This window comes from Pecten maximus, chromosome 3 (assembly GCF_902652985.1).
Source record: "Pecten maximus chromosome 3, xPecMax1.1, whole genome shotgun sequence".
Taxonomy (NCBI): domain Eukaryota; kingdom Metazoa; phylum Mollusca; class Bivalvia; order Pectinida; family Pectinidae; genus Pecten; species Pecten maximus.
The window spans coordinates 22,824,695-22,841,978 of NC_047017.1; the positions used below are offsets into that span (position 1 = coordinate 22,824,695).

General features: G+C 34.3%; 2 protein-coding genes across 3 annotated transcripts; both read left to right on the plus strand.

Moving 5' to 3' along the window:
• Positions 1-42: 42 nt before the first annotated feature.
• LOC117323591 (interferon-induced protein 44-like) lies at positions 43-2,649 on the plus strand. The gene is made up of 2 exons (XM_033878901.1): positions 43-238; positions 595-2,649. Exons 1-2 carry the CDS (start codon positions 73-75, stop codon positions 882-884), a joined length of 456 nt encoding a protein of 151 aa, XP_033734792.1. The 5' UTR covers positions 43-72; the 3' UTR covers positions 885-2,649.
• Positions 2,650-3,821: 1,172 nt separating this feature from the next.
• Positions 3,822-16,797, plus strand: LOC117323592 (paramyosin-like). Of its 2 annotated transcripts, none has more exons than XR_004531770.1 (11): positions 3,822-4,652; positions 5,443-6,337; positions 6,570-6,740; positions 7,455-7,634; positions 9,336-9,536; positions 9,789-9,839; positions 11,671-11,717; positions 12,206-12,418; positions 14,266-14,409; positions 15,086-15,249; positions 15,829-15,992. XR_004531770.1 is itself a non-coding variant. In XM_033878902.1 (11 exons), the coding sequence occupies exons 1-11, from the start codon at positions 4,599-4,601 to the stop codon at positions 16,122-16,124; spliced, it is 2,442 nt and encodes an 813-aa protein (XP_033734793.1). In that variant the 5' UTR covers positions 3,830-4,598; the 3' UTR covers positions 16,125-16,797. The 2 variants fall into 2 exon arrangements, 1 of the variants encoding a protein (XP_033734793.1); XM_033878902.1 differs by having other exon boundaries at positions 3,830-4,652; positions 15,060-15,249; positions 15,829-16,797.
• Positions 16,798-17,284: the final 487 nt, after the last annotated feature.

The window sequence follows — 17,284 nt, forward strand, 5'->3', positions numbered from 1 at the left end:
ATATAATATATACCATTTGCCTGTATGCACTTACAGATCAACAGCACTAATGCACTGAAAGTATATACATGTATGGATGGATACAAACAACAACCAAATTTGGAGGACAAGATTCACTGTGTTGTGTACGTCTTGGATGCTGAAAAACACAGTACAAACGCTGACATACATGCATCTTTCATTACTGCTGATGTTAAGAAGCAAATTGAGACTATTCAAGAAAAGATTGAACTAAAAGGTAGTTTTGATAATTCAACTTAACGCGCGTAACAGGGCTTTATCTAGATTTTTTTGCCGATGGAGTTAACAATCTGGAGCTCTTTGTTACTAAACATTAATGGAATGCATTTTCCAAACACTTAGCGTAACTTATTTCGTAGGACGAATATTTTACAATCGATATACGTAATGTTTAATTAACGGACTACTCTGGTCTTCAATCGATGATTATTAAATCTTGTTGGATATGTAGCATATTTAACATATACGTTTTTAACTACACTTTTTCAAATTGAGTAGACATGAAATACATTATACATTTGACGGAATCCTCATTATTACTTTGGCTTTAATTTATATGTTGTTTGGTCATAGGAATTCCTCAACTGATTTTACTGACCAAGGTGGATAGCATTTGCGAATCGACAAGGCAGTCCACTTCAAATGTCTACCGGAGTTCTCTTATCAGACAGAGATGCATAGCTGCTGCTGAATGCCTCGGTTTAAACCCAATGACGGTGCTACCAATGAGAAACTACTTCTCGGAAGTGTCTACCACGGAAGACATCAGTATCCTTGCGCTGTTCAACGTCCGACAGATGCTGCGATCAGCTGATTCATTCCTCCGTGTCAACCATCTCAAAGATTTTCAAACATATAAATAGGAATCTCAATTTAACCTAAAGATGCATTTGTTAAACGTATTTTGTATGATACAAACGTTGAAAACATGGTATTAATGTATTTTGTATTTCATTATATCCTCCACACACACGCGCGCTTTAGTAAAGGGAGTGTGGTGTACCAAGTGTGAGAGTATGTCCATGATAAGTCCGTTATAAGATTTTCTTCAAAGTATCTGGTGGACCTCTGGACAGATTTAGTTCATATTCACACAAAAGTCTCACGCCGTCAAGTTCTTCACGTGATTGGATAATGTTGATCATTGGTCTTGGTCAAAGGTGTTCACAATCATGCTTTTGAAATAATAAGTTTTCGTACAAGCTTATGAATAATTGGACAGATGTATATGTAGTTCATACATTTTTACAATAAGACGTAACACCATCAAAAAATATGAAAAATTCTACTCCTGTTAGACTTTTATGGTAATCAGTCAAGGTTAAAGTTCACATACCACACTTTACGACTTTTGAAATTGTATACCTTTAAAAAGTTTAAGCATGTCTGGCATCTGAACATTAACAAAAGCAACACTTATGATTAATATGATATCAGTTTTCCGTAGCACCCCCTGCTATCAAAACAGTTGCGTGTAAATCATCTGCTCTTACAGTTTTTATTCGTAGGGCAGTAGTTGAATTATTGACATTTTAAGTTTTTAAATCTAAAAAGTTAATTTCGTCATCTCAGTTGCAATAAAACATGTGTCAGTCAAACTGTCACGACCATTGTTTTGATGCCAGGTATACTTTATGTAGGCCTACCCAGCGTGATTCGAATATAAATGGTAATATGAATCAGAAGTGTATGAGCCAATAAATATGATTAATTTAAACTGGTAATTAGCCGTTTTCCACTGCTCCCTTCCGTTGTCCTGTCAGTTGTTATTTATACTCTAGTCATTTATGAGATTAAGTGATTGTTACATGACATGACATTATATGTATTTGTTTTATTAAGATATTTTGATGATATATACATTCTAGCTTTAATGAAGTCGATGAGTTTTTCCTTAACTTTTTCATATTAACGGCATTTTACACATGTCTGTGTGAGTAGATACATATGTTTCCTGTTGAACAATATTGTAAATGAATATAATACAGTGCAATCATTACTTAGTTTGATATTGAATATACATAAACGTATTAAATTTTGTACTTAAATGGTTTACACAACAGCGAAAGTAAGGTAGTCTGGGGTAGGTATATCTCATCCTACACTTTTGTAATTCATTAGCATAGTTAATTTATGATATAGTTTGTATTCATTTTATGCTGCATTTATCACTCAAGTTATATTCAATGTTGCCAATCACTTTTATATCTTTTGTACAACTAAAGTATGCAATATACAAGATTTATATATATTTTTTACTCTTAAATCTACAGCATTACTTACTAGTATTCAGTATTGCTTTTCAATTGAAATAGTGTCATGTGAGTTAAGAAAATTAATTTGAATCTGCTACAGGATATTTGTTTATACGTTATTTTTATATTGTCTGTTAAAGAGATTCTCCTTATTCTTAACATTTACTTGCTTTCCCCATGCAAACTTATACTTATTTCCTTCTCAATACTATTGTAATAGCTATACCAAACTGTTTTCCCCATTGATGTTGTCGGGATATATTTTTGATATGATACAAAGACAATGTTTGTGTGTCGCACATATCAATAGTAAAACCCAAGCTTCAATCCAGATAGAAATGAATCTCTTAGTAAGGAAATAAGATAGGATACAAAAGGACTGTATCTACTGTATGCTGAATAAATTATAACGAATGATAGACGATTTAAAAGAATAACATACTGGTTCAGATTCAGATTGATCAATCTCCAAACGCATTACCTACTACAAGTATATTTCAAAAGAATAACAAATTTGGAAATATTAATAAAAAGTCAAAACTATTAAGCGATAGGAGAATGGTGTTTATATTGTTTTATAGTTTGTAGAATGTATTCAGATAGTTAGATTATACTGCACTTCCAGCTACTTGCGAGATGTTATTTTACCTTCTAGTCAATAAAGAGTCATGATATTGTCAATAAAGAGTCATGATAGTACACGGAAGTTATTTCAGTTTTTTTATGTTATTGTTTATTGTCTCAAAAAACACAATTATAACAGTTTTATTATTTTCAATTTGCTGGATGACTTTCTAACCACGAACAAAACCAATGAGTGGTGAACGGACGATGGCGTTATTGTGTACTGTCCGGCTCAATATACCCTTAGCACCACACAGAAGGGCCTTCAATACAACCAACAGTGTGTTTCTTGGTATACAATTTACACGGAAATTGCCACAGGAGAAAGTAGAGTGTAGTGTCATTTCAGCGAGCCCTTCTGGAGAAAAACAGTTGTACAAAAAAAAAACTGTTACAACGCTTGAGACACTCGAGAGAGTTGCAATTAATGAGGAAGTTGGCATGGTGCGTTGCACAATTCATTTTTGTTTCATCTCGTACATCTGCCAGGTGTAAAAAAAAATTGTATGGCCGACAGTTTTTCTCGTCTCGATATACAACGGTTCTGGAGTCTGGCCCGCGCGGCGCTTCGCGAATGGGATTGAAAACTTCTCAAAACCAATCCATGACTATGTTTTATTTTCATCTTCAATTTTAATTTTCATTCTGTAAGTTGTGACTTTCGGAAGCTCAGCAGCTGCATACTTTATCTACTCTCTTCCCTTCCATTGCAACATTTTCATTCCCATGTATTGCTATAAATTCAGATGAGAGTGCTTTGGACATACTGTGTATGCTGTCGTTCTAATATTTCTCTCAGGTTACACATATGCCTTATATATTATGTAATATTATGAGATGATAATCATCATTACATGACTCGTCGCACATGAATACTCGTCAGGATCGGGAATGATGCGTAACTTTGCATTATTTAAAACCCGATTCTTTCAGCAACAATACCAAATTTGGCGTCATTTGCATCTATTCGTATACCACGCATAAAGGTCGATTGATAATTAGAATGAGAAGAGCCAAGGGATTACCTCCCTTACCTCCCGGGATATCAACCACCACCCCCATGGGCCACTTGGTTATACATTTTTCAAGTGCTTTATTGACAGCACGTCGCGACGATATGCACGGAAGTTGAAACACGGATGAACTACAATGTAGTTTGGATATATCTTAATCATTTTTAATATATCATTTGTTGGCGAATTTTATTTTGAGAGGAATATTGAGGATAGTGGTATGCGTCTCCAAGCAGGGCACAAACTAAAATGTCAGCACTTTCTTTGATACAATGACCGGAACATACTGTTATCATAGGGTTAATCTCAGAAACGATTTTTGAATAATGAAAAATTTTGTATTATTTTAACATAATGATTAAATTTTACTGACATAATCAATATAAATAGATTATGTATATCCCTATGGGTGTGTGGTGTACGTGTGTCTATATTTAACACTGATAAATCTATGTCGAGACGTTTCCTTATGTACACATGTTTAACCTAAACCGAAAGTAGATCCGAGCTTAATCGAAAGTAGGAAATAACAGGTAAGATCTCGTAACGGAAGCTTGAGTTAATCATGTACAGAATGTAAATTTAATTTACGGATGGAAACGTGTGAATATCTTCCATTTTAATGGAAAACCTACGGTGAATACGATCTAAAGTATTGTCAATATCGTCGCAGTGTTAATCTAATATGGGGGCCTGTTCGTCTGGACAAGCACGCAAACCTCAGGAGAAGGAACTTACGGTACGTTGATGTATTCCCTTTGTATTTGTAGACGGGTATAGGGATATATGAAGTTGTAAGTCTTTTTATCTGTATTACTTGTGATACAATGTAATGATGATACATCCTGCCTAGTACTGTGACTGCCATACTTTGAAATATAATTATCATCTCATTAAGATATTATATTGCAGTTATGACGACATTACTGTGTATCTTAATGTATTGGTTTCTTAGTCTTAATATGAAGATGGCTTGAAATCGTAAAATAATGTAGCAATGGGGTTTTCGGGCTATATATCTTTTTATTCGACTATCTCAAACAATACATCGTATTGACTCTGTAAGTGTCCTTTATCGGTCGGTCACCAGCACGTTGATGATTTAAATTGTAATTTAAAGTTCAATGAAACCATATATAGTTAAATATGAACAACTATTTACATAACTCTAGGAAAAGTACAAGAAAATGTGTTTGAAAAAAGCAATCTGCTTCTCTTTTACTTTTGAACTTTTTTACTTGTATTGTCAAGTATACACTGTTTTACTATCTAACATTGTATAAGATAGTTCTAGGTACATTGTACTTAATTAATATATACATTTTGTAGTTACGCATACATTCTGACATATTGAATAAAAATCAATTAAAGACAAGATTACTTTTCATTTTTGTTAATGAAGATGAAAACGCAAAATGATAGGTATGGAAAAATACCAACGTCGTCGTCGTCGTCATCGTCGTCGTCGTCCATCACTATACGATTCACACACAACGTCTGAAGTCTTAACTCGATGTTTTTCTTTACAGGAGGTCCTTATGAAATGTTCAAGACATGTACGACCAAACGTGTTTGAATCAATTATAGATCTTCTGAAACAACACGAAATTATTTCAGATTCATGGAGTACGGCAAAGATTCCTACACTTCTCCGGAGGTCACGATCGCTTTCAAATATTGAACAGTCTAACGTCAATAAAAATAATGAAGAGAAATATCATGGTAGAACGCCTCCTCTAAAACAACATCAGCAAAACGACAATCACAGACCAGAAGATAAAGTTAAGCGATCACAAAATAAGAAACAAACTTTTAAGGTGAACATTCGCAATAATGAACAGCTTCCAGCAATACTGGTTCGAAGTGAAGGTGACAACAATTTGCAGCAACGTAAAACGATTATGAAAGACAACAACAAATTTGATTCAACACCAGCTGCACAGACACATTTGAAACATGAAGTACATTTAGCCAGAAATAATGAGTCTGAAGCAGCGAAAGGGGGCGACCCTCTCCTTCGTGATAAGAAGGAATTTGTTTCTAGGCCAGAACATGTGCAAGCATGCACATCTAACAGGAAGACAGAGAAAAGTGTGCAGACACAATTTTCCGGTGAAAAGACAAAGAAAAATGTGCAAACACAAACCTTTAATATGAAAACAAACAAAAATGTGCAGTCACAGACTGACAGGAAGCCAAATGAACCTTTGCGGGTACAGACTGTTGACAGAAAGAGTAATGAAAGTCTGCAGACACAGTCTTCTATTGGAAAAGCAACGAAAAATGTTCAGACACAAACGGTTAACAGAAAAAAAAGCGAAAGTATGCAGACACAGACAGCAGAAATAGTTGAAGAAAATAAGTGTTTATTATCGAAAATTTCACAATTAGAAGAAATGATTGGAAAATTACAAAACAATATCGGTAAGTATTTCAAGCTCTAGTCGAGACCCAGCTTTATGTTTATGTTATCTAGCTTAAAAGGCAAACATGCAATAGTAAATGTTAAGAGAAAAACCAGTAAATGTAAAAGAGGAAAACCATATTTGATATGATAACTGATACATCTCTAATATATATCTATTTTAATATAAACTTTGTAGTATATTTTTGATAACTTCCTCAAGCTTTCCAACTTTGAATTTGAATTTTCAAGACAAAAAAGATATACAACTCAGGACAGTGCAGACAAGCGATGAAATCTTGAAACAAGAACAGAAAACAAAGGACGAAAGACAGAAAGCTCTACACGATGATGAGAAAACGAGAATGCGATCTAACATGGAAATACATCAAAGGGATAACCAAAGGTTGAAATCGGAACTTTGTAAGTTTTTAATTGTTTATATAATCAGCAAGGCATATGCTTCCATAAAATTATACTAAACCACTCTTATATAAGTATATGGCTCGTGTTAGTGTATTGCGTAACCTGATTTATTGTTGCTTACTGAAAGCAATTTAAAGGCGAAGGCAAGACAATGAGTATACAATAATACATACTGACGTAGTTTTGCCCTTGGTAAGTTAGTTTACTTTCATATTGTTTTACGTTTTTCCTTTTCTCCATGTTTATACCAATTGGACACTTGCCAATACCAAAATGTGTTTTATATTAAAGATACTTTAGTAGGCTGTGTATCATAGAACATGCTACTTGTATTGGGTTATTTAACCAACGGTACGTGTACGACCACTAAGTAAAAAAGTAGTTAGTACAAGCAAGTTGCTTTAGCTTAATATACTACTTATAGTGAGACAGAAATATATTGTCGGATAAAGGTTAGAGGAAAATGAGCGTACTGTGCTGATACATCTGTTTCGTTTGTGCCACACTGTTAAGTACCTGGGTAAAAGAGAGATTAGACATCACTGTCCTTCAAAATGCATGTACTTGTCAAGGGGCCTCACTAATGATATATTTATGTTCTCTATAATGATGAAGAATCGCTTGTAATAGATATGTTGTTTTGGGGGTATTATTTCTCAAACAACGGTATACATCTTGTGTGTCGATTTCACCATTTTGTATGTAAATTAGGTGTCTGCAAAAACGAGCTGAAGTCTGTAAAGTCGAACAAAGAAAAACTGACAGAGGAGCTGGAAACATTACGACAAGAGTATCAAACAACCCGTACAGACCATGGGGAACAGACTGTGTCACTCAAACGAGAGAAGTCTGCTTTACAACATGATATCTCTGTGTTGGAAAAACAACTGAGTGAGATATTTTTTTCATCTTTTTATTTGATTATTTGATTATTATCATGAAGCATTGATATAGAAAATAAAAAGATGCAGGGCTGATGTTGATTATTTCAAGTGTGGAGGAAATTGATTGAAAATAGATCTAATATATCGAAGCTTGTATTCGCGTTTCAACGGGCTACATATCAACACTCTTCAGTCGATATAGACAACTTTACAATAGGATCAGATTCTCATTTCTAAACAAAATGCTTTCCTTTACACTATCTCAAGTAATTGTCACCTGGCTTTAATAAAAAGTATTACGAAATTTCGAGATAATAGAATAATTATTCGTACTACATTATGTCAACAGAATCATTTCTGTATTCAGGAAGATTAACTTTCGTAATAGAATTGAAAAATCATACACCAATGACAATTTCCTTTCTACTTTTTATCGTCATTATAACACAGTAGTTACCAGGATCAAGGTTCTGACTCCTAAATGTAACCTTTAAGAGATAATGCTATGAGATTATATTATATCTAAAGTAGAAAACGCCCTTTACAGAATATTATCACATGTGTGTTATTTCTAGAATATCATAGAAAGCATCGTCTAGATATGATTAACCCTATATTCACCACATAATACTATTGTGCTTTTGTGTGTGTGCTAGAAACACGGCTTGGTAAGGCGCGGTATCTATTCATTCAAAAAATTGAAATCAAGTTTTGGGGAAAGAGATACGCTGGTGACGAGATGTTCATTTCTATCAAAAAATGAGGCATTGATTTTGGTTTTGAATATACATATATAAAATGAAGTATTACCTACAACGTAAGGTATCTAAGTAACAAATCAATATTGACGTTATACAAGCTGGAATGATAACTTAACCAGAACTATATATGTCTACACATTTGTATTGTTGTGCTTAAATGATATAGAAAATTACATTCCTAGTATCATGCATTGAACTATTTCATCTACAAGCAGACTCTCAAATAATCGTATCTGCTGAAATGCCATTTTTGAAAGAAATAAGACGTGGTCATATACACTGTATTGATAAGAATAGAATAATTCAGCAATAAAATATTTCTGATTTGTCATAGCCTTCTGCACATGGAGTAATTAATAATCATGTGTTTAGAGAATTAAAAATTGTGTCACTCAGGGGAGATAAGTCTGTTCTTTTGACAAGAGTTCAAAATTTCAACAACATATTTCTGTGCTGGAATCAAAGCTTGGTGAGATGTTTTAATATCATTATAATAGTACATTGTAAGTCTCTTCATAATGAAAAGCTTGAAAAAAGTTTTTTTTTATTTGCTGATGTTAATGTTGGAAATATTTTTCTTCCATATGTTGGGATAGAATAACTATATGATTAAACATCATATTGAGGCAGATGTTTTACTATTTCAAAACAAACCTGTGTGACATTATTTTAGGCTGAATCATTTTATTTCTGCTATGTAAACATGAAAATATTTTGAAGATTAATGTCCTAAACTTCGGTATAGCCTCAATTCTATCGTAGAAACCTTATCAATTGGTTTGTAATCCTGTCTGAATTAACGCAGAAACGATGCTGCATTTCATAATTAGATGATTTGGCAGCATAACAATTCAATCGTTACCATATCTATTCTTTCTTCCCCCAACATATTCTCTTTCATCCCAGAATACAATAAGACATGTCATCACATTAATCATGTTCTCCAGATGACTGTAAAGACGAACTGAACATAGTACTGTCAAACAAAGCCACATTGTCAAAAGAACTGGAATCATTACAACAGGAATATCATACTATCCGTACTGACCTTGAGGAACAGAATGTGTCACTCAGGGGAGATAACACTGCTCTGCTGTCAACACTCGAAAAACAACAACGAAACATTTCTATGATGGAAAGGCAACTAGGTAATCATATTAATTATACTTATATCTATATAAGTCAAACTACACTTCTTATCTTATTTACACTTTATGGAAGATAAGTGTATCTTAAAAGCTTTTATCTGAAAAAGGAAATAAAAATAATGATCAATCACAACCTAATCTTATAGGTCTAACTGTACGTAAAGGTACATTATATCGCTGTTTCGATATTATTTTGAATGAATGTATTTTGCGTCTCAAGAGTAATGATTTGTTACTCGTATTCTATACCAGATGAAGAGTATAGGGAATCTCGAAGACTACATAGAGAAGTCGGACCTAGCGGTAAGCTATAATATTTGTAGCTAAATAACATTCGCTAGCAGGTGATTTTCTCTGTGGTTTTCTTCACTAGACACTGTGTAACTCTGTATACAGGTTTATTTTTTTCTGATGAGGTGTCAATGTTGATATGTGATAGTAGTAGCCCTTAAGCCCATCGTCAAAAACACCCTTCGCCCGTTGTCTGTCCGTCCGTCGTCCGTCCGTAAATAATCCTTATTATCACTATTTCTTAAGAAATGCAGGGAGTGTTATTCTCAATCTTCCCCTTGCTCCCTTGTATCTATTTGTTTTGGAGTCTGATCTGGAAACAACAGATGGCCATCGTGGATTTGACTAGTGCTAATAGTATTATTTTTCAAACTTCCCATAGGTCATTAGTTGTGCACGCTTGATTTTGAGTCTGATCTCCAAACAAAATGTCTGACAGGCAGCCATCTTGGAATTAGACAAGTGTAGTTTGTTATCGCCATTTCTTGAAAAGTACTGGGTTATTTTTCTTACGCATCACAGTTTCATTATGATATTATGAAGAAGTACTGGGTGATTTTTCTTAAGCATCACAGTTTCGTTCCCCTTGGTCTCTAATTTTGCCCAATGGACTTTGCATCTGACCGGGAAACCGTATGGCCGACAGAAGCAATCTTGTACTTTGAGAATATTTCAAAATTAAACGAGGAATCAGCTCACCAAAGGTCAAGTTTATGATGTCAAAGGTCAAGATCAAATGTGATATCTTTTCACTGTTAACATTTTGTGAAAACATCGAGAAGCAAAATTAGTCAAAATTAAACTGAAGTCCTCGGGACAAAAAGGTCAAGGTCAAAGGTTCCATTTTGTATATCTTCACTGGTGGACATTGTATTTTGACCTCATGAAGCAAAGTTGGTAGGCAATAACATGGAGCTAACTGACCAAAAGTCAAGTTCATGGAATTAAAGGTCAAGGTCAAATTTTGTATTGTGTTACTGATGAACATTTTGTTTACACATAATGAAGCAAGTTGCTAAGAATTAATCTCTTAGTCTGCTGACGAAAGGTCAAGGTCACTGAATTAGGAACAAAGGTCACATTTTGTAATTTTGCACTGATGGACATTTTCTTATGATATAATGAAGCGAAGAAGGTCGAAAAAACATCCAGTATCCAGTTTTGTATCTTTTCATTAATGAACATTTTGTTAAGACCTTAATAAGCAAAGTTGTTATTATTGTTATTTTTTATTTTGATACGATTGCTTTTTTGTCGATTTACACATAAGGGTGATTGTTCAGTCGGCTAGAAGGCTGGCCACGTAGCGTTAGGTAAAGGTCCGATATGGTTTATAGCTCCATATCCTTATCGGGAAGCTGAGAAAAAGGTCGGTTTTTGCTATCGCAGTTGTGTATTTTAGAAGACATATCGCCCTTATTGTCATGGATGGCATGCGACGGGCCTTCTGTATGTTATTCAATGAGGTAGTCACCAACTTCTTCAGGGAAACGGGCCTTAAAATTAAACTGCATGTTTACGTGGCGATAAACACAGCAAACAAACTCCTTACACACCTTTTACAAATTCGCTATTTGCCTATTTTTGCAACATTTATTTTCCATTTAACAATCGTTATTTAGCCAGCCCCATATATACTATTTATCCATTTGGTCCTTTCAAGCAATATTTATTTTCCCTTTTTGATATTTTCCTTCTAACACATCCGTTATTTGTGGATTTGCATTGTCACTTTTTCTTGTATGACTTTGTTACACGTTCGCTGTTCATTTGCTATTCATTTGTCGTTTTGCACATTCGTTCTTTAATATTTTATTTCTCTTGTCTTCATTAACCGCTGAAGATATGATAGATCTACAATGGAGAGACGAACCAATATTCGACAAGCAGGTACAATATTTCTTTGCTAATTTTATGTTGCTCCATATTCTTACCGTTTTAATAAGTTATGATTTCCTTTCAAGTTAATATTTGAAAAAAAAATATATATACCTGTTTTCAATATATCTCTTCATTCGCATTGACCATGCTAACCGGAGATCAATGGCGATAAACAGCGTGAATACATCACACTAGTACATCACGTGTAAAATGAAATGTTAGGAGATGAATGACGTCACAAAAGTTTTCTTTGTATTTCTTCGTCATTCTATTTTAACATTGACTGATGTGACAGTATAAAGTATCAATGGAACCTGCCCTGTGTCCGTCTTGGCCAGTTTTAATACCACAAAGACTTGATATCACAACACAAAAATAATCTAAAAACCCATATATTATTTTCACGATAACCTTTATGTGATCGTAAAGAAAAACCGAGAAAAATTGAAAACAAGTGCTACAGGATCATTTGGCTCTGACTTTATTTGTGTTGATAGTATCTACAGAACTTGAAGGAGGAGGTTGAACATTTCTGGCCACTACGGGATATGGGCGTGGCTGAGGACGCCTTACGACATGTAAACATCCTGTTTGTCGGACCCATTGGTGCCGGGAAGTCCAGCTTCATAAATTCGGTAGAATCTGTCTTTCGTGGCTATGTGACCATGACTGCTAGTGCTGGAAGTAGGTCAAAGAGCTTAACGTCAATGGTGAGTTTTAGTCGACAGCGTTATACATTGCGTCGTATTGTAGAGTGGGAAAATGTTAACTTAAAACGCAGTAGTCAATATACCTTCGCGACGAGTTGGCAAGGGTATTTATAGGGATAGCCTCATGTTCGTATGTTACGGAACGACCTGCTCGCTCTACCGACTTCATTAATGACAAACTTACAAACATCTTCTCCTGATTGTGTTTCTATCACATGGGGTCCGACGTCATTGTCACTAGAAATGTATTTTCGACTTCCTCGCTCTTTCGAATTCATTAATGATCCAATTTCCAGGAAACTTACAAATCTACAATAACCCACAACCATACGAGTTTGTATTTTAATCACCAAGCTTAGGTTAAAATTAAGATTAATTTTATTGTAGATTGTTTCTCGACGTCATCGCTCTACCAATTTCGTTAATGATCTAATTTCCAAGAAAATTCATACATTTTTTTCATAACCATTATCTTAGGTAAGAGCTACCGTGTCAACCACCTGGAGCCACAAATGAGGTCACTGTTATCATTAAAAGATTTTCGACATCCTCCTTTTACCCAATTCATAAGAAATTAACCTGATCAGAAACTAAACACACTGACAGCCATTATTTCAAGTAGAACTTCAGGTTTAACCCATTAGGGGTCAAAATTGATGCCATTGTTCTATAAATAGATTTTATATGCCATTACTATACTTATTTCATTATTTTTTCATAGACCTTGAACTCGATAGACTTCCTCACCACCATAATGTTTTAGGCAAATTTGAGTTTCACTCTCCTTTGGTCAAAGCTAGTCTACTGCTATCAATATATATTACTCCCTTTCTGTACCGCCTAAAAGGTAAAATGGTCTGTTAGCTGGGTGTGTGGTGTTTCATCTCACTCCATCAAGCGAAATGAGGCGCAGTTACAAATCAAGATGTACGTGTGTTCATGCATGGCCGTTACTTTCAAATAATCTCCATGCATTGAGGGCATAGCATATTTTAACAAATTTCTGTGCATACTATAAATTCTGGCATCAGGTTTTGAAACAGAATGAATTAACAGTGATATAGCATCCGAAATAAATATAAACTATGCCTTATTTTGTTTTGCCGTCGACTGCATCAACGCCAAACAACCTGATCAATCGTTTTAGGCAATAGTATTTATTTTGTCGATTGCTGGTATCATTATCTGTTTATCCGACTCGTCTGATCACAGATCTCGACTAGGTGCCGCGCTTGTTGGAGGGATCAAAAACCAGCACGTGTATCAATATTATCTATTCAAGGTTTCTAGAGAGATTTTTTCGGAGGTTGAAAAGCTTGTAACCATACTTACTTGTCCTTAAGCTTTATACACTTCTGTACTTACCCTTACTATTGATAGATTTTCTACCAAATTCTTAAATAATCGGATATATATTTTTTCAACTACTTCAAAACCTTAATCACAATTATTATCTCTTATGATTTTTAGTAGTACTTTTCTGAGCAGCATTGTGATAAGGCAATGCTTACACATTTTTAATGCGTATTGATTAATGTTAAATAGCGAGGGTATTGGCATCTTTTGAGATGTTTTGTCTTTGTAGTAGTTATAGGGTAAAGTTTTGTTTCGTTCAATAGCAATATATATAGTGTAAAGTATATCTGTGTACCCTTAATGACAAAAACCGAAGTATTTTATGACAAAATATACAAATTACCCATTGATTTAATCTTGCATCTTAATTTATTTCATGTTTTTGTTGTGAATACAATGAGTAGCGTTTCGTTCATTGAAAAGCAATAAGTACGATGATTAAAATAAGTTACACTGTGTTAATGAAATATGCATATATTGGATATTCACAGTACCATCAGTATCAGATACTATCCTCGGACAACAGACATCCCATGAAGTTTCAGTTGTGTGACTGCAGAGGGCTGGAAGACAGAGTTGGTATTAGTAGAGATATCGATTCCATTTTAGAAGGACATATCCCCGACAACTATGTGGTAAGGCCATAACAAAAAGAGCTACGGAATCAATCGGCTAATATTCAACGTACCATTAATGAAATATTCTAATTACATTCAGGCACTGCAGGTCATACTTTGATAATTAATTGGACCTGAAATTTGAAGAACTCTAAATAGCTAGTTAAGACCAATATTGGATATATGCTCCTTCAAAATACCTCTTATACTAAAATATTATATATTGCCGCTCTTTACATTATCATACCCTATTCCAACAACAATTAACTTCTTTGTTTTGTTGCCTCGAAGAACTTTCTTTTCCAAGAATGATGAACGGTGATACATGTTTATGACATTTCGAAACTGTGATATTATTAATTTAAATAGTTTTCATAGAAATTAGAATATAACGATGAATGAAAATAATTTTGGAACTAGTAGCACAGGTACCGTTCAAATGCTTCTTCAATTCTCAATCCGATCACTAAAAGGAAATATTATAAAATTTAGCCACGAAAGATGCTTTTAAATATAATAATCTCTACTTACATGACAATTTCTCTAAATAAGATCATTACGTTTATCACGGGATATTTACTGTGAAAACCCCTGTTTGTATTTAATTGTATGATGCTATAATACATGTATAGATCTCGTGTAAATATATATATACTATCTACTGCCAGTTCAACACCTCTTTTCCGATAATAAGCAACATGGAAGGATACAAATCCTTCCCACGACTGGAGAACAAAATCCACTGTGTCGTGTACGTCCTGGACGCTTCAACCTATTCTGCTGATCTCGCCATCCCCTTTGTGTCGGATCCTGTGAGGAAGTCAATCAAGGCTATCCAGGAAAGTGTAGATCAGAAAGGTACATGGTCTTTGCTTTACAGGGCAATTGACGTAAATGTATTTATTTTTGTTGTTCTCAAATTAAGCGCATAATTGTATTGGCACACCTACAGTACCTGTCTTTGAAAATAGTACTTGTTGTATTTAAAAAAATTACACAGAAACGTCTTTAATCCTGAAAAATACTAAAATGAGATTGCCGCGAAAATACATTCGTCCACAAAAATATATTCGTTCACAATAATTGTTGTAGTGGTAAGGACTCTCCTTTTCAAAACATTATCATACACTGTTTTATATATCGCCAACCAGTCATATAAGTTAAGAATTAAAAGTTAGCAAAGGGTCAACTGACAGGGCAATATTACAACTTGAAATTAGTAAAGGCGGTAACAACGTTTGAAATTTCGAAGTCACGAAAATCATTGATTATTCAGACGGTAAAAGTTATCGAAGCGAATCTAAGATTTAGACAGAGCAACAACAAAAAACGATACCAGACATGATGAAATTTGAGGCATAGCAAAAACAGAATAACAGCGAAAATTTAAAGACTCATCTGTGGCATGTTCGTATTTCAATAGTTGCTCTTTTGTAGGAATTCCTCAACTCGTCATACTTAGCAAAGTGGACAGTGTTTGCGAATCGACGCGACAAGACACCTCGCTAGTATACCAAAGTCCCGTAATCAGACAAAGGTGTATAGATGCTGCTGGCTTTCTCGGTGTACCGCCGATGCTCGTACTACCAATGAAAAACTACATACTGGAAACATCTACTACGGATGACATTAGTATCCTTGCCTTGTACAACATCCGGCAGATGCTGCGAGCTGCCGACTCCTACCTCCGTGTAAACCATCTCAGCGAACTAAGGGACTACAGGCATGACTAATTGAAACAACAAACGGTACCATAACGGCATAAAATAACCTAAAAATGTGTGATTCATATGCAGGAGATATGTGTATTCGACAGTTATTCTTTCTAGTCCAAGTAAATTTCTTTACATAGAAATATTTAGATTTCCATACATCATTCTGTACAGGTATTTGTTTGAACAGAATTGTGGTGAAACATCATAATGGCTAAAACGGTGTGTTCAAATCATGAAATGAAAACGTGTTTAGCTTCACTGCTTAACCTTTTTCATAATCGTATAATAAAAACAAACTTGATTGATTTGTCTTTTATTCCAGTATCTTAATACCATAAGCCTTGCCAATGCTTCAGACAAAAAGAGTCATGGTAACTTTCTTTGATTTGGTATAATAAAGACAGTACACTTAACACAAACACAACAATGACATGGTAGAAAATTTCATAATTTTATTGATATCCAATGGACATGTTAATATCGACAGCAAAAATAAGATGTTCTTTTATCACGACAGAACCACATTTTGTAACATACCTGTACTGACATATCAAATCACGACTAGAAATATTGACAACAACCAAAATACAAGTAACATATAAACGCTGGAATAGTTCATGCAATGATTCATCAATTATGAAAGCAACATTATTCCTGACAATAGTAGCTATTTACAATCATGATAAGTTACCAAGACACTGACAAATGAATGTTACAACACTTAACGTCAAATTAATTATGTTCGCTGTTATGATGGCAGCTTACAAAACAACTCTATGAATGAGAACTATTAACGAAGGATGCAGCTCTGGCTGTATATTCCCAAACGAGAAATCAAACTCTGGTAGTATTATGCTAGACTATCCATAGACTATCGCTTGAACCTAACTACCTACACTGGAAAATAACAAGAAAATATAATAGCAAATTTACCAAAACAAATAAAGAATGATATATTCCGATTACGAGAACAATTTGGGAAATGTTACGCCCTTCTTGTGTTAAGGTCTAATAATGATCCAAAAATCCAAGCTCTATCAGCCTAAGCATATATATTGTAGGTAAAATAATAGATTGAAATTGCATTGATATAGTCAACAAATAATGGTAATGATTATGACTGAAAGATATACAGTTTAATATTGGAATTATTAATATCCTTAAAGATACTTAATTTT